Below are 25522 nucleotides of genomic sequence, written 5' to 3'. Positions count from 1 at the left end.
TTGATCTTTTGGATTTCATTGCAAAGAGTTGATCCATACCTCACTATGGAATTAATCACAAAATATCCCTTCTACTCTTAAATTAAACCTTTTAAAGTTATTAAACCTAAATTTTAAATAAAAACAAATCTTCTGTTCCTATTATTTCTGAATTAAATTATGGGTTAGGTGCAGAGGGTTTAAATGTTAAAGATCATGGTGACATCTATTAGGCAATATATGCTGAGATTTACTCTTTGATTTACAAGATCTGTTATGTTGCAAATTCGAAATGCTGTTTGCTAAATAGAGTTCGCAGAACTTCTGTCAAATTTAATGCGTCTTGGTGTTGCTTTTAAGTAACTTTTTGACTTTTTGTCGTATGCTTCTTCATTCTTTTCTGTTTTGATATCATACTATTTTAAATGTTTGTTTGAAGTAGTTGGCCCGGACTTCTGAGAAAATCAGGAAGCAAAATTGAAACAGTCTCTCTTAGGAAGGGATCATTTTCCATTTTACAGAGTTTTAACAGTTGAATTTAGGATTGGTTTTTTTTTAAGAAAAAGTATAAGAAAAATGGGTGCCTAGACCTTAAGAGTGCATTTTGGAAAAAAAGAAGGTCACTGACTCAAGCAGTAGAACAAGTTAAACAGTGTAGGCTGGGTATGAAAACTGACTTTTAAAAAAAAATTTATTTAAGCTGTATTTCCAGTTATGACAGTTCCTAGTATAATCACATCGATTTTCACTTATTTTCTTTCTCAGCCTCAGTTTTCTTTTAAGCTAATAGGAAATTTGGAAAAAAAAAGTTGCTCATAGGGGGCAATAGGCTTACCAGTAGCAAAAGATGTCTTTTAGTGGGCCTTTTGGATGTGAATGACTTTGCTTGATTCCCTTGAACTTCTTTGCACGAGAGTTAATGAAAACTTAGCCTTAATATACAATGGGAATGAAATGAAGTTAGCCTATGCAGGAACTGAAACAGGGAACATTACCAAATGCTGTCAGCCTCAAAATGTTTGTCCAAGTCTGAAGAATAACATGTTTTTGGCTGATATCTCTCAGTGGCAACAGGGACAGAGACCTGCCATTTGTTGTGTTTAAGAAACGAGTTTAAAAAAATCAGTCACGAATTGAGGCATATGGCAAATGTAAAGGCTACCTTAAAAATATATTAAAAAAAAATTAATATGGAAGAAATATGAAACCAAAATGTAACGCAGGATTTTTGTTGACTTCCTAACAATATGTGGTCTGGTTATTTTCAGACTCCAGATTAAGAGCCGCAAGCTTTTATGATGGTCTACCATATGATCAAGAGCTTATTGAAGGAAGTAGAAAATATTTTACTGCTATCATAGGGCATTGGTCTTGCTCTTAGCTCCATTTCCAGATTAAATTTGATTTGTGCACTTATGAGAAACAAGCTTCTCAAAGATCTGTGTATATATATATGAAGGGCCAGAAAGTATGGAAAAAGTATGTAATACTAGAGAGATGCATAAGCCACAAATTTAGATTGTGGCTTTCATTCAGATCTGTCACTTCCAGATTTACTGAGAGGTTTGGCCTTCATGTAGTATTTTCTTATTTGAGTATTTATAACTCTTTATGGTCTATGCTCTATACTCTACCTTTCCAGATGTGGGCATGTTTCAAATGCATTAGTAGATTTTGTCCAAATCTATTTCTGGAATTTTTGCATGTCTCTGAACCTCTACTTTCCTCTCTCACTTTTTTCTTCTCTGCAGCAAAAAATTTAATTGAAAACTAGATGTATATTTGCTTCAGGAGGGCGTCTGGTTGATTTTGAGTGTTATAGTTAAATCTTACTTTGGAAACTGTGCCTAGTAAGGAGATACAGATACTGCAAGCTTCCAGTAAAAGAAATGGAATTACAATAAAACAATGTGTTTTAAAACTAGAAGATTTTAGTCAACTAAAAATTTAGTAATTCTTATTTGATTGAGGAGTAGTTATGTAAAAACTAATGCTAAGGCTTAGAGTGGGCTCTCCCTAAGATGAAAAAATAAATCATGCTAGTGCTATGATCAGCATTTAGGCTTCTGAGGAAAAAACGTATGTGGTATTTAAGGTATTTCTGCTCAGTGGTCCACACTGTTAACTTTAAATATAATTTTAGAGTAATGAAGAAATGAAATAATATGCATGTGATGATGATGATACCTATTTTTACGTAGCAAACTAAATTTACAAAAAGATTCTAAATTGATTTTTGTTTGTTTTATTAATTTAACTATTTTTGATGATTGATCTCCTTTCATGCCATCAGATTAATCTTCAGGTACGTAGTGTTCAATAATGCTTTCATCACCATGACTAGATTTCTGGAATGGTTTTGTTTTTCTGTGTATGCTTGTGTGGGGTTTTTTGGTTCCTTCACGGTACATGTTCATATTCCCTCATTCGTCATTGTCTCACAGTGATATGGTAAAGCTCGTAGAAGTCTCCAACGACGGTGGGCCTTTGGGAATCCATGTAGTGCCTTTCAGTGCCCGAGGTGGAAGGTAACGTATTGTGTAGGATTTTAATTGATTCGTAACTTGCTATGTTTTATGTAGTTGTGTTAATTTTTGTATTGTGTGCCTTTGTCTTCTGCAGAATATTGTATGTTTTTCAAAAGGCAGTCTCACTGATTAAGAAATGATGAAATGCACGTTTACTGACTCTATACTTTGAATGGACTCTATAGTGGAAAAACTGCTTAAAAGGAATTAGGATTGCAGGGTTGTAATAGAGGTTCTGTTGTGATCTCACAAGAAATTGAATTATGAGGATGTTTCCTTTTGAACTCTTAAAATTATAATCTGATGCTTTAATTCAGGTGGATATGTATGCAATATTTCCCTGCTGAGTATTTAGAGCCAGAAGTTCCCAAATAACAGCAGGAATCTAAACCAGAGGCATCCTGTGCCTGGGCTTGATAGGAGTGGAAGAGAAAACAGTCATCATGCTTTCGATATTTAGTGTTGTCCCATCTGTTGGGGTTAAAATGAAGTAGCAAAAACAGTTGAAACATTCTGGTTTTGGGGAAGGTGAACCTGTTTTGTTATATGACAGGCTGGAACTTCCTGAAGTTGGATCATTTGCAAAAAAAAAAGTATAAAGAAAATCCTTTACGTTAAAAAATGCAATGTAGGGGGTTAACTTAGTAAACAGAATGCATCATCTCTAATGCTTACTTTGGTAAAGTAGAGTTTTAGCATTTAGGGTCATTAACATTGTCTCAGGAAAATAGCTTAACTTTTGTAGTAATGAGTTGTGGATTTGAAGTTTTTAAATATGTTGGAAAATGATAGTTCTTTAGGAATACATGCGAATTTTATTTTGGTGATGTATATTCTAAATATACACTGTATTTTCCCCCTTTAAGGAAAAGGGAAACAAATACATATTTTAAAAAGTAATCTTTGATTACACATGAAGGGGTTTTATGTTCTCACGTCTGTCAACCCAGCAGCAATTTCAGCTTAGTAATGAAGAGCAAAACTAACTTGCTATACATATATATATCTCTCAAATGTTAATATCCTCTTTTCAGAAATGATAAATGTATTTTTTCCTTCTGTACCAAATACCCTCACAGGATTTTAAACACAGTATAAGAGTTTTATTTGCAGTTGCTACTTTAAACCCAATGCTTTCGTAGCCACACTGACATGTATTATGAGAAAATGTATTTTTTTTTCATTTAAGGCTACTTTTTCTGAGGACTACAAGTATTAATAACCAACTTTCGTAAAGTAGTAAATTCTTCTCTTCATAATCTGAAATTCAGTAAATTCAGTGTGGGGATGGAAAGGACATTTGTGAATGGTACGTCAAACATAAGCTCGGAAGTAAATCCCATGAAGTTGGAAACGGTTGAAATGTTCACACAGTTATCTGGGATTTAGATAGTGTGAAGGCCAAGAAAAAGACTGGTTTAAGGATGTTGGCTGCCTACTAAGTACTTGTTTAATAAAGTTGATGTTAGAAATGTAGATTTTGACATTTTGAATAAGAATTTTAACTCAAGTAAAATTCATGTCCAGGATGTTAATGTGGTTGTCAAGTCTGAGGTGAAACTTAAACTGTTTATATATAGTGAGAGCATGTAAAACGAAAAAGCTGTAAACACAAAAAGAAAATATCTCACTTTTTTTAAAGGATGCTAGCTATGTCAAGAGCTACAAAGAACTTTTAACTCTTTTTTTGTCCTGAGTTTGGGATGATACGATAAAGTTTTGTTACAGGAAAGCCAATCTTAAATATAGATGTTCAGAATTGGGACATACTTCAAAATCAAATTCTGTTACAAAGGAAATAATTTGTATACTAAAATTTGTCTTACTTTTTCTTCATAATACTAGAACTCCCCTCATTGAAAAATGGATGGAACATGCAATTGCTGTTTGAGTTTTTTTGAAGCCCTCCAAAATAATCTCATGGGGGGTTAATGTTTTCAAAGTGTGGAGGAGCAGTCAGAATTGGAGAGGACCTCGGATATTTCCATAACATTTCTATAACTTTTCTCGCATGCTCTCTGCATTGTAATGGAAGAAAAGTAGAGTTCATGGCTCAGAGTGGATGATAAGCACTTGTGTTGTACTGCTGCTTTACTGTCAGCTGTGCCCACTTCTCTACATGCTTTCAGTGAGAACAAATACATTTTCTCCAGCCGCCTGCAGTGTGGGCAGGGAAAGGAATGCACCCATCCTTAGTTTTGGTGCACTTGCTGGCAGTTTTTAGTTCCTTTATGATTTACTTTTTTTTTTGTTACTGCTGGTCCCCCAGCTCTTTTGAGCAGATAAGAGACACTTGGTTCTACTTTTGCAAGATTCAGAGGGAGGGCGAATGCTTGGCAGGGATCCTCTTCTGCCTGTTTCTCACTCTAGCACATGGCTGCTCTTTGTTCCTCCTCTGGCTGCAAAGCACTCTGCTCTGTGCTGCGGTGAACTAACTAACTTGATCTGCTCAGTAGAAACCTAAATACACAAAACCAGGCACAGGACTCGGTAAAGACTTTGAAGGATATCCAAAAAGAAAAGATAGGATGTATCATATAGCTTAGTCCATTGGCCCCATGTTGTTTTATAATTGTTTGGTATTCAATTCCAGTTATGCTTTGTTTTAAATTATTGTTCTTCCAGTTCCTCGCTTTTTCTTTTGAAAATGTTACTTAATAGGCAATGGTTATTAAATCAGTAATTTTAAAAAGTGAAATAAGCAAGGGGCCTTCTACCTCCAGAAAATGTCCCCTCTCCTAAAGCAAACACCCCAAACCTCTAAAAATTATATGCCATAACTATGTCCTTTATATTGAGGAAATATTTTACTTTTTCATGGTCTTTTGAGGGTTTCGGTTTAGAGCAAGAATCTGTCTTCAATGTTGGCTTTTGATCTTGAGCAAAATCTGTGAAGATCTCTGCCTCGTCTATATAGATGCTACTAATTATTTCTGTTCCTAGTAAAACTGAGACGTTATTTAAGTGAAAAAAAAAGTATCTCTCCATAATTCTCTGGGAAAAGTACTATTGATTTGTACAAACAGGGTCAAACGTTCTTCTGTGGGTATGTTTCCTTCTTACCCTTCTGTTTTTACCCCTAGAAGTTAATCAGTCCTTTATTGGCCTTTCTGATCATATGCTTTGGATATCAGAGTTTGTTCACCTTTTCAAAAGGGAGGAGGGGTATACATATTCATCACCTTATAGTTGTGAAGTTTTTCAAGGTAAAAGTTTTGTTTGCAAAACCTGCTTGCGGGTTTTTGCAATGGCACAGATGCTGTGCTAAGCAGAATAGGAGGCATGAAAATGAAAGCAGAAAGGACAGAATAGAAAGTGAACAGGAAAGTTTTTAGATAAAGAGTAGAGCGAAGAGGAAACATGACAGCATAAAAGGAAAGAAAATTCTAGATCTATGCAAAGTTGAGCAGCAATCCTTCCTTCCTTCTTGGTACAGAAAAACATAGGTTCTCAGAATGGAGAGAAAGTACTCAGTCCCTTAAGAACAGCATTTTAGTAGTCCTGGCTGATGGAAGATGTTATGTTGTTGCATAAATGGGGTTGCATCGAATTCTCCTCTGCAAGCCTATGTGGCCTTTTCTACTATTAAGAGTCTTCGAAATCTTCTCAAGCTCTATACCCAAGCTGCTCTTTTGAAATCCTACCATGTCAGTCTTTGAAAGGAGGTTCAACTGACACAAGGAATACATGAGATAACATCACAAATCTCTCTGAATAATGATATGGAAGTTATAGTCCCATGGTCCCAAGACTACTTTGAAGTATACTTAGTAAAACAGAACAGAAAAGGACTTGGATATTAATCTGAAAACCCCATAAAGAACATCCATTAATAAGAATCAGACACTTTACTTTGATGCAGAACAGTGAGCCTGTAGGATTTTGCCAGCTGGTCTTCCCATCGAAGCACGCCACAAACTCCACAATAAACCATGCATCTAAAACCTGGCAGATAAAAATATTTAACCTTTGTTTTTATGTTATATATCCTAAATGTCTTTAAAATATTAAGGGAGTCTCAGAAGAATGGGAAAAATAAGAGACTGAATTTTGTTGCTTGTAGTCACTTTCAATGACAAATTTAACAGATTTAATTAAAAAAAAAGAAAAACCTCAAATGATGCATACACAATCTCTGCAGTAGAACATTGTTTATACGTTTTCCTTTTCTGTAGTTCGCTTTTTTCTTTTTTTTTTATTTATTTTTTATTTTAGTGGAAGTGCCCTTCGTTTTCTAGAGTTTATGAATCACTTCGTATTTCAGTGTAAAAGTTTTAGTCTTTTTCTCAAGATACAAAGAAAACTAAAGTAATATCTAATGGCTATTGTCTATTCTGAGAGTCCTTAATACTGCCTTCAAGGTGCCTCTATAACGATCATATTCTGTTTGATCATCTAGGAGGTGTTATCCGCATCTTCATTTATTCCTCTCCTGTATTTCCAACCTTTTAAGTCTCAAAGGTAGCTGGGATTTTCAAAAACATGCATTGGGAAAAGATTCTCTGTGGTGTGAATGTGCCATTGTCTCACTCTTTTAGCTGAATTCAAGGCTTTCTTTGCCTGATCTCATCCTTTTAAAAGTTACATAAACTTAATTTGAAGTATTATTCAAGCTAAAAAGCTGAGGAGTAGTTACCAAAGGTTGGAAATTGGTTCTGAACTTCAGGCATGAAAGCTGATGAAGTTATTTTAATGCCTCTGCAGAATGCCGTGACGTCAATGTTGTGCAAAGGAGTGTATCTCCAATTTAGCATTGATCAGCCACGATAATTTAACTTGAACAAACAAGCTGATTTGCTTGCTCTGACCTTCGAATCTCAGGAAATTTATACCGTGTTTATGTTCCCGTAGAACTTCTCAGAGATCTTTCATTGTGTGAAACCACTGCACATTGGCTTTTCAATCAATCCTTATTTTTGCCCCTTAGTCTAGTTTTTTTGCCTTTTCATGTTAGTGACTTTACATAAACATCTAAATTGGTTATTTTCTGTTCTGTCTGATTTGATTATATTACAGTTAGCTTGCAGGTAATAGGTAAATAACTTCAGTGTGTATGTACAATGGGCGGTGATGGCCAAATCATATTCTAGATGTTCAATGTAATATTTTTATTACTCTCATAGTATTTACACTGTCAGTTTTTATTAAGATAAATTATCATCATTTCCATACAGCTGGATGGCATGTGGGGAGTTCACAGTTTCAAAGAACTACCCAGACTAACTCAGGCAATTTAGATGTCAATAAAACATTCACTGTGTGTTTCTAGTTTTATCATTGGTTGTAATTTATACTGAGAACTGAAATGTTAACACATGTAGCTGAGTTTATTTTAATTGTATAATTAGAGTAATGAACCTTGTGAAAATACAGTGGTGCAAATGGTAATATAATCTAAGCTGTTTACATTCCCAATTAGGTATTTCAAACAAATACAACGGTTGAGCTCTGTGCTTTGATACTGTTTCCCTTCTGTCCCCATGTCAGCTAATATTAGTCTAAAACAGTGCAGGTACCAAATTTCCACTTATAATTATTGTTTCTAGAGGGTTACAAACTTTCATAGTGTTTTGCAGAGGTTCACAGAATATTTAATCCCATTCTTGAGGAAGTTATAGTTTTAGATGTTTATAATGGAAGAATTTATGTTAAAAACATGTTGACTTACCTTAACTGGACAAGATTAAGCAAATTCAAATGCACCCATGTATTTGTATGCTACATGATTCTGTTTAAGCAAATATATATACTGACTTTTGTATTTTATACTAGATTAGTTTACAGGCTTTCAAAATTTATATGTTTTCTTAATGTAGGAAACGTAATATTGAAACTGTACTAGAGCTACATCTCCACTTATCAGGATTAATGGTGGTGGCATACAGCAGGGAAGAAAAAATCCAATTAATTTTTAGGTTATTGCATATTTGCAATATCAGGTCTACTCTGTTTATCTCCAGTTACTGCAACAACAAACATGAATTCCCATAATGCCTTTTTTTAGAGTAATATTCTTACATCTAACTATAATATGCTGAAGAAACACTGTAGGAAATTGATAGGCTTTTGTTACTAAAATTTTCAAGAACATACATTTTCTGCAAGTTGTAGGAGAGTTTACTCTGCTATGCAGAACCATGCTCAGGAAAGTGTTTCTGGGACTGTGTCTAAAGAGATCTATGCCCCATGTATTTATATAAAAAATATTTTTTTTGAAAAGGCACTGTGAGGATCCTGGTTTCAAATTTGACTCTGGCTGTTCATCCAGCCTTGAATCTGTTCTCAGTGACTTTAGCTTTATATGCCTTGGTTAACCTAACTAACATTTGCTGAAAAGCAAAATCCTCATGAGCACCATATGTTGTGTATGAGATGAGCAATCTTGCATTAGTAGGACTTGTAGCCTTTGTTTAATGAGATTATTTGCAATTCTGACTGGTAGTTTATTTGCATGTTATATTATTTTACCGTTGGCTAGGATTAGTAATATTTTTACTAGATTTCAGAGTTTAGGTGAAGTGAATTTGAGAAATGAAAAGCTATGGATAAAGATGTGTCTTGCATTAATAATCTAATATAACTTCAGAATGTGAAGCAGTAGAAAGCGGTTTTTCAAGAAAAATGCAAAAAACATTGATGGACAAATTACTTTATAATCATAAGTACGTGGAGACATTAGGATGAAATAATATTATTTTGTGTAGTGTATTACCACAATATTAACTTGGAGTGTTTACTTTGTGTAGACTGTGTTTTGATATTAAGTATTAGATATTTTGATAGGTTTTTGTATGTTTAACCATATAAACAAAACACCTGTTGCAGTTATTGTGTATGCTCTCGTGCAAGCACTGCCCACACATCCAAATTCTGAATTGTCTTTGGGTATTACAGAGGAGCCCACCTGCATAAAAGTGCTGTTGAGCACAAAGTGGAAGAAAAGGAAAAGTAGACACAATTCTTTCCTCTCCCCCTCAAATATTTTGGTGGTTTTCTCTTAAGTGTAGCATTCCCAATTTTGTATTTGCTGCTTTGTCGCTTCCCCATTTAGAGCTACCCTCTTCAGTAACTTCACTTTGGGGCTCAAAGACATTATCTCCCCAGAGAAATTTAACAGTTTACTAGTGAAAAAGTTATTAACTTGTTTTCTAACCATCAGTTTCATTTGTATCAGAACTATAATTCTGAGAAAAATATTGCACTGAAGACATACAAGTCTCTTTCCTTTTCTTAGAGAAATGCAAATATTTTTATCATTAACATTCATAAATCTTATTTTAGGGATTTCTGCAACTAACAACAATCTATAAAAATTATTTTTATAATTATTTATGATGTTTTAAAAATCTGATACTCTGTTCAAGGCTTATTTTAGTGAACAGAAGGAAAAAGGGATTGAAACAATATATTTCCTGTGACAAATGCCTTCATAATTACCAGCAAATTTTAGTACAATATATGCAGCACAGTGTGCTCATTAAGGCAGTGTTTGGGTGTTGTGGACTTCAGAATTTTTTATTGTTCAGTCTATTAGAGGATTATGGGAAAGGCAAAAAGGAAACCACCCAGAATATGTAGATAATAGTTCCCAGATCATATCCCAAAAAGCTTTTCACTAGCTCGTTGATCAGAAGAAAAACGGGAAAGCGTTGTTTTTGCTTTGAGGAAAAAAGCAAAAACTTTTTATTGGGAGATGCTGGGTTGTTTGAAGGAATCTACGAAAGGTGGAACTTTCCAAACCCAAAGAATATTGACTTGGAACGGGAGGGATAGGACTAGGTACACTCTAGTATTAGTTTTGGTTTTGAAGGTGGTGTTTTTTTTCTGAAATGCATGTATTCTAGAGAAATGATACTTTAGCTTTATAGAATCTTTCCGGTCCTTGTGTTCACTAGTGTTATTGTGAAGAGACAGATTGCTAATTGCAGCAGCTGAGCTAAAGTCAAGCCCAGTCACATCAGTGACTGCACCCAAGTGGTCCATCGGGAACCAAATGAGGGTGGAGAAGGTTTGCCTCTGATGGGGACTTCCCCCACAAGTCAAAGGTGCAGTACGTTAGGTGTTTGCAAAATATTCCGTATCAGTTGAAAACAGAATAGTGTCACTTAAATGTTAATGTCTGACTCAAACTTCATTTGATGATTTGTGTTGTCAAAATGCTTTATGTTGTTTTTCTCCTCACAGTCTGTTTATGTGTATAGATCCTTTCAGCATCATATCTTAATGTCTCTAGGTGGTTCCGAAATGGAAATGCTACTAGGATTGTTTCTCTTACTCCCTCATCTGCCTTGTAGGAGAAAACGTATGACTGCAATATAAAATAAATGTCTTATTTGCATATGTTGATAGTTGGTAAATGAAGAATTTAAAGTGGAAGAAATAAATTAAAGTTAATTTTGTTTTTCTGACCCATTTGATGAAGTGCTCAAGTGCATATGTAACTTTAGAGCGCATGAGGAGTCCTTTTAAGCATCATTGACTGCTCTTTTACTTCGAGGTATGTGTGAACTGAAGTGCTATGATCACTGAAAGTTTTGTGCTAAGACATATGTGGTCTTGCAATTCCTGCCATGCAACCAAGTATTTTTCACGCCATGCCTTGAAATGACTTCTGAAAAAGTAATGCTGTTGACTTGGGTGATGCAAATTTGACCCACTGATAGGTCCTGTGGGATTTCAATGTAAGCTCATCTTCTTTAAAAAAATCAAATGCAGTGTCGATGCAAGAATATTGAAGAGTGAATCTTTCTTCAAACCTAGAGTTCAGGTATAGAAACATCATTGACTTTTCACACTATCCTACCAGTATCTCAGAAATCTACTCTTCAGGATCCATTCCATAATTTCAGGTTGAATATTTGTTTACCTATTCTCTTGAAGAATATCCTTAAGATGACACTGTGGGTAAGCACTGGACAGAGGTGACCAACTCATTGCACAAAGGTTATCAAATGGTAACTGTCTTCAGTCATTACTGAACCAATTAATTTAAGATAATATGCAGAATTAAAAATGTCATTTAAGTTTTTTATCTCCTCTTTGCTGTTTAGTAAAAAAAAGTTAAGGCTTAAAAATAAAAGCATTTGTTTCACATTAAGTTCCTGAATCCTCTATCCATCCCTTCATTATAGGCTTATTGCTTGAGATGACCCCACATTTCACTTGCACAGAAGCAGTAGTGAGAGCTGTGGTATTCTCTGCTAATTCAGAAATTCAAATTTGAAGTTGAACCTTTTCAACTTCAGCTAACTAGCACAGAAGATGCTGGCTGTCAGATGTACGGTGTCTCTTGGAGCTTTTACTGCTCAGAAATCTAGGCCTTTTGCAAGAATTGATGTGCTATCGTTACACTGCCTGTTCATTCTTACTTTTAAATGACGTGCTTGATTCACCTAGGGTCTTTGTTTCACAGATAAGGGATAATAATTCAGGTAATGCCTATAAATTATTTGAAACTATGATATCCTACTTCAAGGTAAAGATGGTTTAAAATTTATTTTCTGTAGTGATTATGATAAAATATTAAATTAGTAGGATTTTCTATGCTGCAAATTGTTAGAACGGTAATCATTTGTAATCTTAATGTTCCAGAACCCTGGGGCTGCTGGTAAAGCGATTGGAGAAAGGTGGAAAAGCTGAACAAGAAAACCTTTTTCGTGAGAATGATTGTATTGTCAGGATTAACGATGGAGACCTTCGGAATAGGAGATTTGAACAGTAAGTATACATGCCGCACGTTGCATTGCATTATTTAATCTTTAACACTGCACCTTGCAGTGATTTGAGGAAATAAAGTATTTAAGAAAAAATTGTCTAAGCTTGCCTTTTCAATAAAGAATAGATACACTAAGGGATGTTAGTGTTTTTTAATTAGGCAAAACAGAAAAAATTCAGGATAATTACTGTCATTAGAGTATATGCACTTCTCATTTGATTGTTTTTGCACATTATAGATTTTTTTTCTTTTTGCAGTGGTAAACTGTTTATCGTGAAATTCCCATGTAATTTTTGCTCTTATACTTGCAATGCATCAGGTTCAATATATGTGGATAGCATGGAGACTTTATTTTTAACATTTAAAAAATATTTGTGTTTTTTTATGTGTGAGAACTAATGATCCTGTATGCAGAAGCTTCCTGGAGAAGTTTGAGAGATCGTAAATATTTGCTCAGTGGAAGCCTGGCCTTGGGTAGAATCCCGAAATGGTGAATCAGAAAGACTTTTAAAGGAGAAATCAGGTTGTAGTTCGCACACAGATAATTGAAAGAGAAAGCAGAAAACGGGTGATTTCAAAGATGATACTATTGTTCTGAAAACTCTAACACATTTGAGGGCCAAAGGAATATAATTTATTCTGATCATCCTGTACTTAATATACATTTGAAATGTGTTTTTTATTTCTTTGACTCTAATCTGGGTTGGAACACGACCCTGTACCATATGGCGGAAAGCAGCTTGTCTCTGCGTGTTCTAAGGTTCTGAATCACAATTTGTTAAGTCTGTGAAGAGACTTGTTGACTTTGTGTACTTTGGATCATGACCCAGCACCCAATGTCCGTCTGTGCAGGATTAAGCATTTTTTTCCTATTTCTTAATGTTGTATCCTGAAAGACGACTAACTTACAAAAAGTAAAATGTAAACTAGACTTTTTGCAAGACTGCATATACTCTCAGCAAATCATGGAAATATAGTCTTTGTATAAATTGTAATTTTCATTCTAGTAATCCTGTTGTCACTGTGATTACTGTATCTGAAGAAGCAATTATCAAGGTTCAAAACAAAAGGACACTGCAGTCATGCCATAGAACTGCGTTTCAAGACTGTGGTTAAGATTTTTGCTCTTCCAAGTCCAGTATTTGGTACATTAGTTGTTAAGCATATTTAACCATCGTGTTACCCTAAGGCAATAAACCCTAGCACAAAGCAGACCAAGTAGACTAGTGAACAGATTCAAGTTTTATGGTTTATGCTTCAATGCAATGTGTCTGTCAGCTCGTGTTGCTTAATTAACATCAGTAATTATGCTTATAACGTCTTATAGTCTGCCAGTCCTAATTCGCTAATTTTCTGTTCATTTTGAAACCTAGAGCACAGCATATGTTTCGCCAAGCCATGCGTACGCCGTTCATTTGGTTCCATGTGGTCCCTGCGGCAAATAAAGAGCAGTATGAACAGTTGTCCCAAAGTGAGAAGAACACATACTACTCCAGCCGGTTCAGCCCCGATTCCCAGTATGCTGATGGCAAAAGTATTAACAATTCTGGACTTCACACGTTACAAAGAATGTCTCGAGCGGGTAACCAGTCCGATCAGACAGACTCCTACTCGCAGCTACCTCATAGTGTGAATTCATCAGGGAAACCACCCTCGGGCCTGGTGCCATCACCTCAGAAGGTTCTCACCTCCACTGCAAACAGTGGGTATAACACCAAAAAGATAGGGAAGAGGCTCAGTATACAGCTGAGAAAAGGTAAGGCAGTAGTGCGCTCCTCGTACAGCGTGAGGTGTGTGTGCATCGTGTATGGACGTGTGTCCAATGCCATTGTACTGGGCAGGACAGCTTACAGTAACATGGGGGGGTGTGATGGGTTGATTTCTGAAGCCACATTGTCCCCGACAGCACACCTAGGGTCCAGCCGTGCATTTGTGTTGTGCAGCAAAAGGATGTTTCAAAGAGTTAAATTCTGTTGTTCTTTTGTTTGCCTTAACGTTGTTTTCTGTCTCTCAACTAATAAAAAGAAATACAGTAAGTGCTACAAATTCTGTTGGCCAAAACCTAGGGACTGGTGAACTGTTTAATAAGTAAATAAGCTAAAATGGCCCATATTCTGTACTTTACAGATATCATGACTTTTCAAGTTGAATACCTGTGGTTTTGCCACTAGGTTTTAAGAGTGTGTTGGATCCAGTTGGTAAATTGGACTTTCTCATTTCCAGCTAAAGCTTTTCTTTATTCCACTGGGATGTGAAAGCCTTTGTTTAAATGGCTGAAATGCAATGTGATATTTCCTATCTTGGGCCTTATGCTAATGTAATTTGAAGGGGGGTGAGGGACTATTTAAGGGCAGAGGAGAAAGCAGTGCATGCTTATCTCAACATCTGTGTTATATGTGCACTTGTAGATGCCTTGGTACATCCGTAGAGTTTTTACGATGTTTAAATGTCATGAGCGAGAAAACTTGTTATTTTTATGTAGTTACCATCTAGATGCTTTTAAGATAGTTTGAAGTATAATAAAATGACATTTAGATGCAAGTATTTCTTAGCTCTTGGGAAATGATTTTTTTAAAGGATTAGACATACTGTAGACTTTTTGGTATTAAAATGAGCAGGTTTAAGGTTAGATATAATTTGATCTCTACGAGCAAGAGTAGGGTTTATATTACACAGCAAAAAGTTTACCCATGTGACAGTATTCTCCATGAACTCAAAGTACATTCCGATCAGGATATTGTATGTGCTTACTGTTAATAATCTTAATTAATCTTTTTATAGAAAGGTACCAAAGAACAATCCATTGAATGGTAGAGATTTTACAGTTTCACAGGTACCAGGCTACTTGTCAGTTTATCATTATGCTTTCCTTTCTGTGAACTTCACATGAACCACCAGATTGCTTCTTTCTGGTTGCTGAATTTTAAGCTCTACAAACTTGGATGACATGAGGTTGAGTTGACAGTTTACTTCTGTTGTTGATGCTCCTTCAAGAAATTCTTTAGGCCATCAGCTCAGATCAGCCTGCTTGGAAAAACTACTGTTATTGGCTAAGTAAGGAATCACTGTGCTTACAAATATGCTCTCTGACATTACAGTCATTTTTACCTGTTTTTTTGTGTCTGTGGAAGTCTGTAGAACCATCACTCGGACATTACATAAAAGAATTCCTAGCCAGGAGTGGAAATACACATTTCATATAATTTAAAAGCACCTATAAATGAATATAGAATATGGGAACACCATATTTTTGCATGAAACAAACATGGCATTGTAGTTGCTCCGAAGATATGAGAATATAATTTTGGTGTGTTAGGGATTCTTTGACTGGGATGTGAGGTTACATTTTGGTCGTCTTGCTCTGGATACTGTTTAATAAATACTCTCCCCACTTCAAGAATGTAATTTAGCCTTACTGGCACCAATATATTAGATGGTTTTGGAGTGAAGGAGATGTGTGCTACCTGTTGATGTAAACATCTAGTTCACACCAGAGAAGTTTGATGCTCTTACACTAGTAAAAGCTTTGAAATCTGTACCTAGAATATGTTTCAGAAGTTTATAGGGGATATTTGTTCCTAACAGTTTGCTTATATGAATTAGTACTTAGGAAGAAATGGCGCCTGGCTCAGATTATAGACAGACAGAAACTATTCAGTGTGCTGTATTTTACACATTGTGATATTTGAAAAAAAAAAGTGCATAAAGAAGGATACTTTTTTATTGTTGCTGTCTTTCATTTGTTAATATCCACTGTAGAAAGAGGCATGTCCTCCCATTTTGGCTTTCATTTGATCACTCTGAGAACATACATGTGCGGGAACAAATGAAGCAAAACCCTGATGTATGCCCCCAAGTAGTTTGTTATAAATATGAGTGCAATAGGGATGTTGATTGTCTTTGATTATTTCTAGTGAAGGATGTTATAATAATACAGGCTTTATAGATATTTAACGAATGTGCTTTCTTTGTAGATAACAAACTGCAGTTATTTCACCAATTACCATCATTAGATTAAAAGCTCCTTTTGGGGTGCGTTAAGGCATACAAGCGTGTAATGCTTCATCTTGAAATTCACTTTCGATTTAACCTGTGCATTCTGGTTAATGATGTAGTATATGAGAATTGACTCTTTTTCAATAGGGACAGACCTTCTTTATTACAACTGTGTTTCTATATATTGCATGAGCTTTATTATATAAAATGACACCGTAAGATAGCCCTAGAGTGCGTGCTTCTATAATTATGATTTCTTAATATTTATTGCTGTTTTGGCATTTTAAAATAACTTGAACTTTCATAGGATTTAGCTGTTTAATAAAGTCAGAAGAGAAGGTCAGTCATATGTTTCAGTCAATGCAGAATGTTTGTTGGCTTTTCTAAATGAAAATGGATATCTGTTTATCTTTCCTTAAAGGTCAGGGCCTGAACTTTAAGCATATAGATGTAGGGGTTATTGCTGATATTCTAATGCCATTAAGGCTGTATAACAGTCTAGCTTAATAGCTCACACAAATTAAGATGGTACAAGACATGACAGTGAGCCTATGTTTATATATATTTTGGTGTAAGCTGATACACAGCTGTTAAATAAATAAAAATAGTTCTTTACAGCTAACAGAGAGAGAAAATAAAACCGCTGATGTAACACTCAGAATGTTAGGACAAATTTTGACCTCATACATACACCAGGACAATTCCAGAATTTTTTCTTTGACTGCAAGGGTTCAAGCCAATGCAATTGAGAGAAATTTAGTCCAGCATTTATAAATAATAAATAACCAATTTACAAGAAATGATTCTAAGGCTTAGTCTTTGAGTACCGAGTAACTCGCAGCATTTAGCCTGATACTCGCTAAAGCATTCGAAAGACTGCTTTTCAATTGGCCATTGTTTTCCTCAGATTTCATATATACCAGTTTTGACATCACTGTACTAAGAAGACAAGCCTGAAGTGCTCAGTCTTGAAATTAGCTTCATTTTATTTGATTGCCCTTCAGTATAATACTCATTGCATCGGATCATTTCTATCTATAACTACATAATTTGTCTAGCTAAATTAAATATATAATTCTTTAGGTAAAATGTCAACACTGAGCTCTTGTTTTCCAAGTTGGTCCTAGTTCCCCCAAATATTTTGCTATTTTTTTTGTGTGTAGTATTCAGTGAATCAGGACTTCAGTCCACATCTCCCCACTTCTGGAGAGTAGACTGTCTACTGGCCACGGGAGTTATGATCATCTCTTCCTTTTTGGCTCAAACATTATTTCTTTCTTGCAAAATGGTATAGCTTCAAGAGAAAGAAATGAGTGACACAACTGCAGGACACCTTACAGCAGGAAAGCTGTAGGAATCACCAAGTCCATTACAGAAAGGGTGTTGCAGTTGTGTCCTAGGAGAGGAGTCCTGAGAGGAAGGAGGCATCTTTGTGCACTGCATCAGAGAAAAATGGTTAAATTGTAGATGTGAGGAGGATTATGAGACTCATTGCTCTTCAGAGTTTCTTGTTTGATTCCTGTTTGGCTTGCTGGCCCTTCTGTAGTTATTAATGCTCCACCTTCCATAGAAAGCCGAGCTTAAACACTGCAAGCCCCACCAGGTGACTGGGCAGTCAGTGTTGTGGTTTGGTGACATTCAGCCCTGCTACACCCAAGTTCCTTTCTGCAAGAATTCATTAGAGACACAAATAAGATGCCATGGGTAGTTTGGGAGTATGCTAATTTAAAATATGATGATATTTGCTATGGAGTAAAGCATATATATGGATGATTACTTGTTTTACTTGGGCTTATATAGTAGAGTGTACAAGACAGGACCCTGAACTTGTCTGTAGGATATCCTGCATGATGTCTCTGAAGTGTACAGATTTACATGCATTTTTCATCATATTCTCCTGTTTTCCCACACAGTTTCTCTAGCCAGACTTTGAAATGACATTTTAAATTTTTATTTAAAATTTCTTTTGAAGTAACATGTTCTCAGACTGATTTTAGAATTAGTGTTCCTGTGCAGTAGGGGTGTTTGTCACTTCTGAAATGAAGCCTGTAGATTCCTAAATTACTTAAGTGACCTTGAGAAATGAGACTCAAAAGAGAACAAATAATTTTGGGCATTATTAGCCACTGAAGGAAACATGAACTACATCAAGCTTCATCTTTCTATTTTTTTAAAAACACTTCTGATTACTATTTGTTAGCAGGCTGTAGCAGAAAGAGAAGAATGTTTCTATTAGGTTGATCAAAGATCTTCTTGAGAGGTCTGAGCTTTGCTTGGAGAACTAAAAGTTGTTCCAAATCACTCAACTACATAAAAATGGGCATGCAATTAATTTGTCATGATTGTGTATGTGGCTGCAGAAATTTTATAGACAGCTGAGGAGTGAGCCTTCTCAGCAGTCATGTGCACATACAGTTACCCTGACTACACATACATGAATTCTGAAAATACAAGGCTTAAACTAGGAGCAGTAGAATAACTTTTCAGGAACTATCTAAAGTGGTCTTGGTTATTTTAATGAAGCCCCTGACAATAAGGAGAATGTATTTGCTGTTCAGCTCTTACATGAGATCCAGTCCTTAGTAAAAACTGCTTTCTAGCATAAAACAGTAGGATAATTATTTCAGCAATCACATGGATTTCAAGAGAAAGCCTTCTGTGAAAAAGCAGGAATTTGAAATGCTTGGAAGGAGAGTGTCTACTCTAATTATTGTCAGAGAGCAGTTGGCCCTTCTGCTTACTTTTATTTTAATATTATCTCCTTATTCTGGATCATTTTATAATCTAATACTTTCATTAAATGGGGATGCTTTATTTTGTAATTTTTGTGACTTTGTATCACAAACTGTTTCTATGTATAAACAACCTCTTTTCCGGTTTTAGGGAAGGGAGAGTGTTCTTTGTCTTTCATGAAGAATCTGCACTTTTCCTTCACAATCCTTTATTTCATCTAAGGGCTGTTCACCCACATGGATTTTCCATGTATAGTTTTTCTGAAATGTTCTCTTCTTCTCTTGCATAACTACTAACAAATGTGGTGCCCAATTGTCTGATTATCAAACATTTTCTATCAATTAGAATTGAGATTTATTTTTTCTTTAAAGTTAGGGAGATCTGTACTGAAGTACCTGAGAGCCCATCTGCATTTTCTTAAATTAGAGGAGAAAGAAGAGCATGATTTACTTCTAGCTCTGCTTGCAGTCATGAAAGGGAAGATAACTGTAATAGAAGTATCATTACAGTTGATAACAACAACATTAAGAAGTTGACAGTGTAGGTCCTTCAGATGTTTCTTATTGGTTCTCTGAACTAATGTTCTTCTGAGAGTGAGATGAAAGTACTGGAAGCAGTGCAGAGGTGATGCTCGCTTTTCATCTGTTCCTACCCAGCAGCAGGTTTTGCTGTTGAGAATTTGGACCTGCAGTTGGTGCTGGATGAGAAACGCACAATTGTTCATGCACAAGAGCTGTAGAAAGACAGAAGCGTTATGCCAGACACACTCTTTCCACAATCAAGAAGATAATCCTAGCATTAGTGAGATATGAAACACTTCTTCAGTGGGAGATAACAGAAAACCTAGTCAACTCTAGTAAGATTTAAGAATTTTTTTTAGCATCCTGTCGGTTTGTGATCAGGTTGATTCCAAATACAATTATCATGTTAATTTTGAGTATTTAATTAACTTGGGTGAAAGTTTTTTGCCTCCCTGTCTTAATGCTACTAGAACCAATTTCCTCCAAAGCAGCAAATGAAGCATCACATCTGCCTCTTTTCTGTTTGTACAACATGGTTCTTTTACTATTGTAACTGCCCTTTTTAGTCACCTAAAACTACTTTGTCTTCAGCTCAGAGCTGGCTGGGCTCTCGAGGGTAATGCGACCTTAGAAGGCGTGTTCAGCATCACATTCAAGAGAAAAGGGGAGCTCTGACTTGTCGAGAGAGCTGCTGATTTATCAAAGCAGCCTAGGAATTTGAATTACTCAAATTAGTGGGTAATTTTTAAATGTTATTATCACTTGGTGTAATTTGATCGTTGTCAGAGATGACAGCTATAGAGGGAGGAAGATGTTTTCTGCCCTCTTTCTTTTTTAACATCTACAAGAGATTAAGTTTAACGTAGCTCAAACAATCTAGACCTTGCAAAGTAAAGCTCCTAGCTTTGAGTAGAACACTCCTGTGTTTTCAAAAAGGTGGAAATTCCTTTTATTTTCTCCTCTTGTTCTGGTTCTGCCTGTGTGCGTGTCCAGTTTGTTCCGTATTATTAGTATAAATCAGAGGTATCAGAGGAGCCTACAGTATGTTTGCACAGTTCTCTCATTATTGTAATGCAGTTTTACACCCTGAGAACTGAAAACATTTTAGCAGCAGGAAGATATTAAGATGTTATATGCATTTCTATCAACAGGACAACTGAAATGCATTGAGTAGAGATAGCTAAATCAGTTATGTGTATAAAAAGAAAAAAAAAAAGCTTAAAATCAATGCAGTCACAGAAACCATATCTATTTTTGGCCTTGGTCAAATGTATCCAATTATTTCCCAATCTTGTGAACTTCTAATTTATATACAATAAGCACAGGAGTTTATGAAGCTGTGTTATATAGCTAAGGGCAGCTCTAGTGCACGAATCGTCAAATGAAGCAGTGAAAACGTAAGAGGAAAATGACACCCAAAAGCTGCCTTATGCAAAGCTGTACAGAGCAGTATAGCAAAGTGTAGCCCAGTTGAGGCCCCTTCTTTCCACAGAAACAAGTAATTAGAATTTTCTTCTGCTAATATCTGGGCTCAGTGTGGATTTGTGGCATTCTGCTGGCTTTGGTAAAGGCTTTCTGGAGATCTGACAGCAGAAAATGCCACAGTCCAAATTTATATCCTGTGTGCATTTGTAATGTGAACATTTCAACTTCTGTTTTTTCTGCAGGGGCTTGAAGTGGAGTGTGTGAACCAGACGTCTGTAATGATGCTGTAATCAGGCTATGGGGATTAAGCTTATTAATAATGAAATACTGTCCTAGGCAGGCAGTCATGTTCTGATTCCACTTCACAAATTTTAGCAGACAAGACCAGTACTCAAAGAGCAGTATTCAACACAGATCCTTAAAAATAAGTAAATGATAAATTCCATAAAAAGCTGAGATGTGTCTTAAAAAAAACTTAGATCTATACGTATCCTCTTCACATGTTGCAAGGAGTTAAAGAGCTCTATGAACGTTTGAAGCATGATTAAAATTGGAGGTCTCCAAAGTAAAATACGGATGTTATAAGATCTAATACTTTTTTCATCTCTGTGTAATAGCAACGATAAATTTTATAGCAGCCTGAAAGTGGTTGAAGACTTTCAAATTCAAATGTCACTTTTTCAGCTATCTTGAATGCGGCAGACATAAGGAAGGAGGTTGTCTCACAATAGTTAGCCTAGAGGAATTGATTCGGATTTCCTGAACAATATGAGCTGCGTGCACTTGCTGTGGATACATGAGGACTTAGATACTTTCAAGATTAAGACTTTAAAAGGTTGTATCCCTCCCAGCCCTGTTACCTGTGTCAACTTACTTCTTAGCATGGTTACTAAGTTTGTAGTAAAATACATTCTACTGAATTTTAATCAGATGTAATTATGCAGATTTCAGAAATCTGCATGAAGGCTAATGTTAACTATATTGGACTCCTGCTTCCTTTGCACGTGTGTGAATATTAACCTGCTGAGTTAAAAAGCAGGTTTACCAAAGGAACATGAGGAACAGTAAGACAGAAATTAATTTACGCTTCAACCTTAAATGGTTATATAATTGTGTGTCTTTCACACAGGTTGTGTTCAGCATCCCAGGGCTCAAAGCTGAGGACTCTTACATAAAGGTTCAGCTTTTGTCCGTCCCTGTGATTTTATGCCAAGGAGTGTGTTGTGCAGCTTTTAGGGACCATACCTGCTATCACCGAGTCCCAACTGCAGGTTGCCTTAGTAGGTCAGATTAAATGTAGGCCAGGCATGCGTATGCCCAGCTAGTGCACTTGAACTGTAGACATATCTTGACAACCTCTGAGATGTTTCAAATGGTGGTTGTAGATGCTGACACTCTGTCAGGGATGCTCTCTGCTGAAGGGCTGTCTGCGTTCCAGGCTAGATTAAGTGTCTGGAATAGACTTGATGCCCAGTGTTGGGTGGGGGGAGTGTGTTTCAATGTAGAGTTTCAAAGGTTGTTGATAATACTGGACAGATTGCATCAAAGTGAGGATCACAAGTGAGCTTTCTGCATAGTAGGAAGGGCTTCTGTTTGTCCTCTCAGCTTGTGAATCCCAGAGCTGGTGGCGTCCTAAGGTACACTTCAGTTACCGACTGTGGGCATAATTTCTCTGAAATACAAGCAAGCTTCATTTGTCAGATTGACTGGGCCCCCTCTCTGGATTTCTCTAGGTCATCTCAAACATCTCTGTTTTGCTTCAATCAATCTTAGCCACGTGTAGTCAGTCCCCTGGCTGCACAGCGGGACTGCCTGGCTCTGCTCCCTGCCTGCGCGGCAGAGGCTGGGCTGGGACCCGGCGAGAGCCGGGGTGAAGCCCTGGGGCGGAGGAGCTGTTGACAGAAAACAGCCTGAGGTCCCTCGGAGCAGAAGAAATGAGACCACTGAGCTCTGGTTCTGTCTGTCACCCACCGGTGTCCATAAGTGAGCTGACAAAGCCCCGTGGCCAGCAGTGTCGGCTGACTGGCATTGCTGAAAGAGTCCCAAAAGGAAAAGAAAGGATCATTGATGAGATCCAGATTGACAAGGGGGAAGGCGGTGGTAGGATATCAGCTATGCTTTGTTCTGAGTCCTTGTCACTCAGCTCATCTGAAATAGAAACTTGGAAATATGGCAATGACTTGGAAATCATCAGAACAGCAAGTTGCAAGGAGGGCCTGCGGAGCCACCTGTGCCAAGACTCAGTGCTTCAGCTATAGCGTTCCTATATATGCCTTTTTTTCTTTTTTTTCTTTTTTTTTTTTTTTTTTGCCATGCAGCAATTCTTATGTCTTATATATGTATTTTCATGGATTGTATCAGTGAGGTATGCATACATTCTGCTGGCTAAAAAGCCAATAATATAAAATGTGCGCTTTAACAAATGATATTCTACATTCCTTATGCAGGTACAGAAGGCTTGGGATTTAGCATTACTTCAAGAGATGTCCCAATCGGTGGCTCTGCTCCAATTTATGTGAAAAACATCCTTCCGAGAGGTGCAGCTATTCAAGATGGGAGACTAAAAGCTGGAGATCGATTAATTGAGGTGATGAAGTGTTACATGTTGTTTGTCTGTGTTTTGGCATGAGCCCATGTGCTAGTTCACTTCCAAAAGCCCTTAGTAGTTTATGCTATAGGAAAATACTTCTCTCTTTTTCTTTTTGGCTTTGTTTTTGTAGGTGACAGATCAAGGGCCATGCATTTTCAGTTCTTAACTGTTTTCAGATCTGGACCCAGGCATACTATGAAAACCTGAGTTTGCATGTCCTTATGGGAATAAAATGCCACCGTCCTGCATTGCTGTTTAGAAACAAGTTACAGCAAAGTAATTGTTACCTAATAAGTGGCATGAAATCAGCACGGAGTGACAGACCAGAAATTGTTGGAGATGTTGCCAAGTATGGAAGACGAAACTCTGAAAAGGTTTAGTGAATTAACTTAAAGGCACAACATAAGAGGAGGGTAGTGCTATAGAGAATCAAGGCCACTTCCTTCCTGAAGGGAGGATATCCTCAAGGGAATTAAATTTCTCTTAGGTGGGCACACAGCAGAGATTTTCCTGCAAATCCAGCTGGAGTGATACAAGATGTTACCACCCACAGCTCTTCATTACCATCCCTAAGCCAAATGACACTGAGGTACAGCTGAGACTGTAACTGCCTCTCAGTGCCCTAGCTTCACTTTACTGCAAAATTGGCAAAGTCAGCTTGAATTGCTGCTGGAGGATGGCCCTCTGTAATTACTGTAATTGAAGGTAACCCAGATGACTTGGGTAGAAGGGAACCGAGAAGCCTTTAAGAGAACAGTTATGGCATCTCAGCTGTGTGAGTTGTGACCTCTTATGAGGGAGAGGAAAAAGATGGTTTGCTGACTTCTGAGCACCGTGTTCTCTTGTCTAACACCGTTAGCTGATTTGCCTTACATTTCCAAAATGTTTCTGAACAGGCAAGCCTGAGCATACCCTGTCTTTCTCTGGCTTCTCCCTTACTCAATTTAGCTCACAGAGTGGGAAATTTACTGTAAGTGTTCCATACCTGTTTGTACTCATAGGTGATATGTGGAGGCCGAAGGGCTCAAGTGCTGAACAAAGGCAAAATAAGGAGTAACTGCTCCAAAGTTATTTCGGGGGAAAAAACCTTTTTTTCTACTTTTCACAGCATTTATGGTGAAAGGTATATTTGGAAGATAAGTATAACACCAAGGCATGTGGAAACAGAACCAGTTTTGGATCACACATTGATTTTGCCAAAGCATTTTTATGCAGAAATTCTTGTAAAAAATATTGGTAGATGGAATTAGTTGGCTTTAGAGTATAGTGGAGTATAGAGTTGCTGCTAAAGAAGAGGGAAATACTGCTATTTTCCTTCTTATTTGCAGACATATGTGAAGAATGCATGTTTCATTATTTCTACTAAATGGAAACTGTACTGAGCCAGTAGGCCGATTGCTTCAGTGAGGTTTTTAAAATACTGTCCCATATGATTCACGTGACTTTTTGGTATGATTTTCTACTGTTTCTCCTGTTTTGGAGTCTTATCAATTTCTAATATTTCCTTTGTTACAGGTAAATGGAGTTGATTTAACAGGGAAGACTCAAGAAGAAGTTGTGTCCTTGCTGCGAAGCACCAAGATGGGAGGGACCGTTGGCCTTCTGATTTTTCGACAGGAAGAAACATTCCATCCAAGGGAACTGGTGCGTAAAATAGAGAGCAGCTAAGAGATTTAGATGAATATGAGCAAATGATTTGATTTTGTCACCTGCTAGTAAACATGCATGGCCAGCACTGGATATAGGAAAAAAAAAACCAAACAGCTATTTTGCTTTATTTAGAATGTGTCACATGAATGTTTTTTATTCTCTTTGAGATCTGCTCTTGGAATTAAGCGTTTGTTAATAATGTATAAGTGAGAATTTTATTTTGAGTGAAAATGTTTATTATAGAAGATGCTATTGGATGGACTTTATTTGGATGCATGCAGACAAGTACATTATTTCATATCTTTCATATGGACATATCTATGTTTGAAAGCCTGCCATTTGTCCCACTAAGATATATCAGAGCATATAATACTATGCCAAAACT

General features: G+C 36.6%; 1 protein-coding gene across 10 annotated transcripts in view; it reads left to right on the top strand.

The window, feature by feature from the left end:
* PARD3 (par-3 family cell polarity regulator) overlaps positions 1 to 25522 on the top strand; it is a 458715-nt gene that overhangs the window by 234774 nt on the left and 198419 nt on the right. For all 10 annotated transcript variants that reach the window (XM_074156981.1, XM_074156982.1, XM_074156980.1 and 7 more), the window contains 5 exons: positions 2424 to 2507; positions 12099 to 12224; positions 13596 to 13978; positions 23345 to 23484; positions 25003 to 25131. In XM_074156981.1, the coding sequence (XP_074013082.1) occupies positions 2424 to 2507; positions 12099 to 12224; positions 13596 to 13978; positions 23345 to 23484; positions 25003 to 25131 (862 nt within the window). The remainder of the gene's footprint in view (positions 1 to 2423; positions 2508 to 12098; positions 12225 to 13595; positions 13979 to 23344; positions 23485 to 25002; positions 25132 to 25522) is intronic.

This window comes from Numenius arquata, chromosome 12, assembly GCF_964106895.1.
Source record: "Numenius arquata chromosome 12, bNumArq3.hap1.1, whole genome shotgun sequence".
NCBI lineage: Eukaryota > Metazoa > Chordata > Aves > Charadriiformes > Scolopacidae > Numenius > Numenius arquata.
The sequence above is the reverse complement of the archived record's forward strand: the minus strand, read 5'-3'. Positions and strand labels throughout refer to the sequence as shown.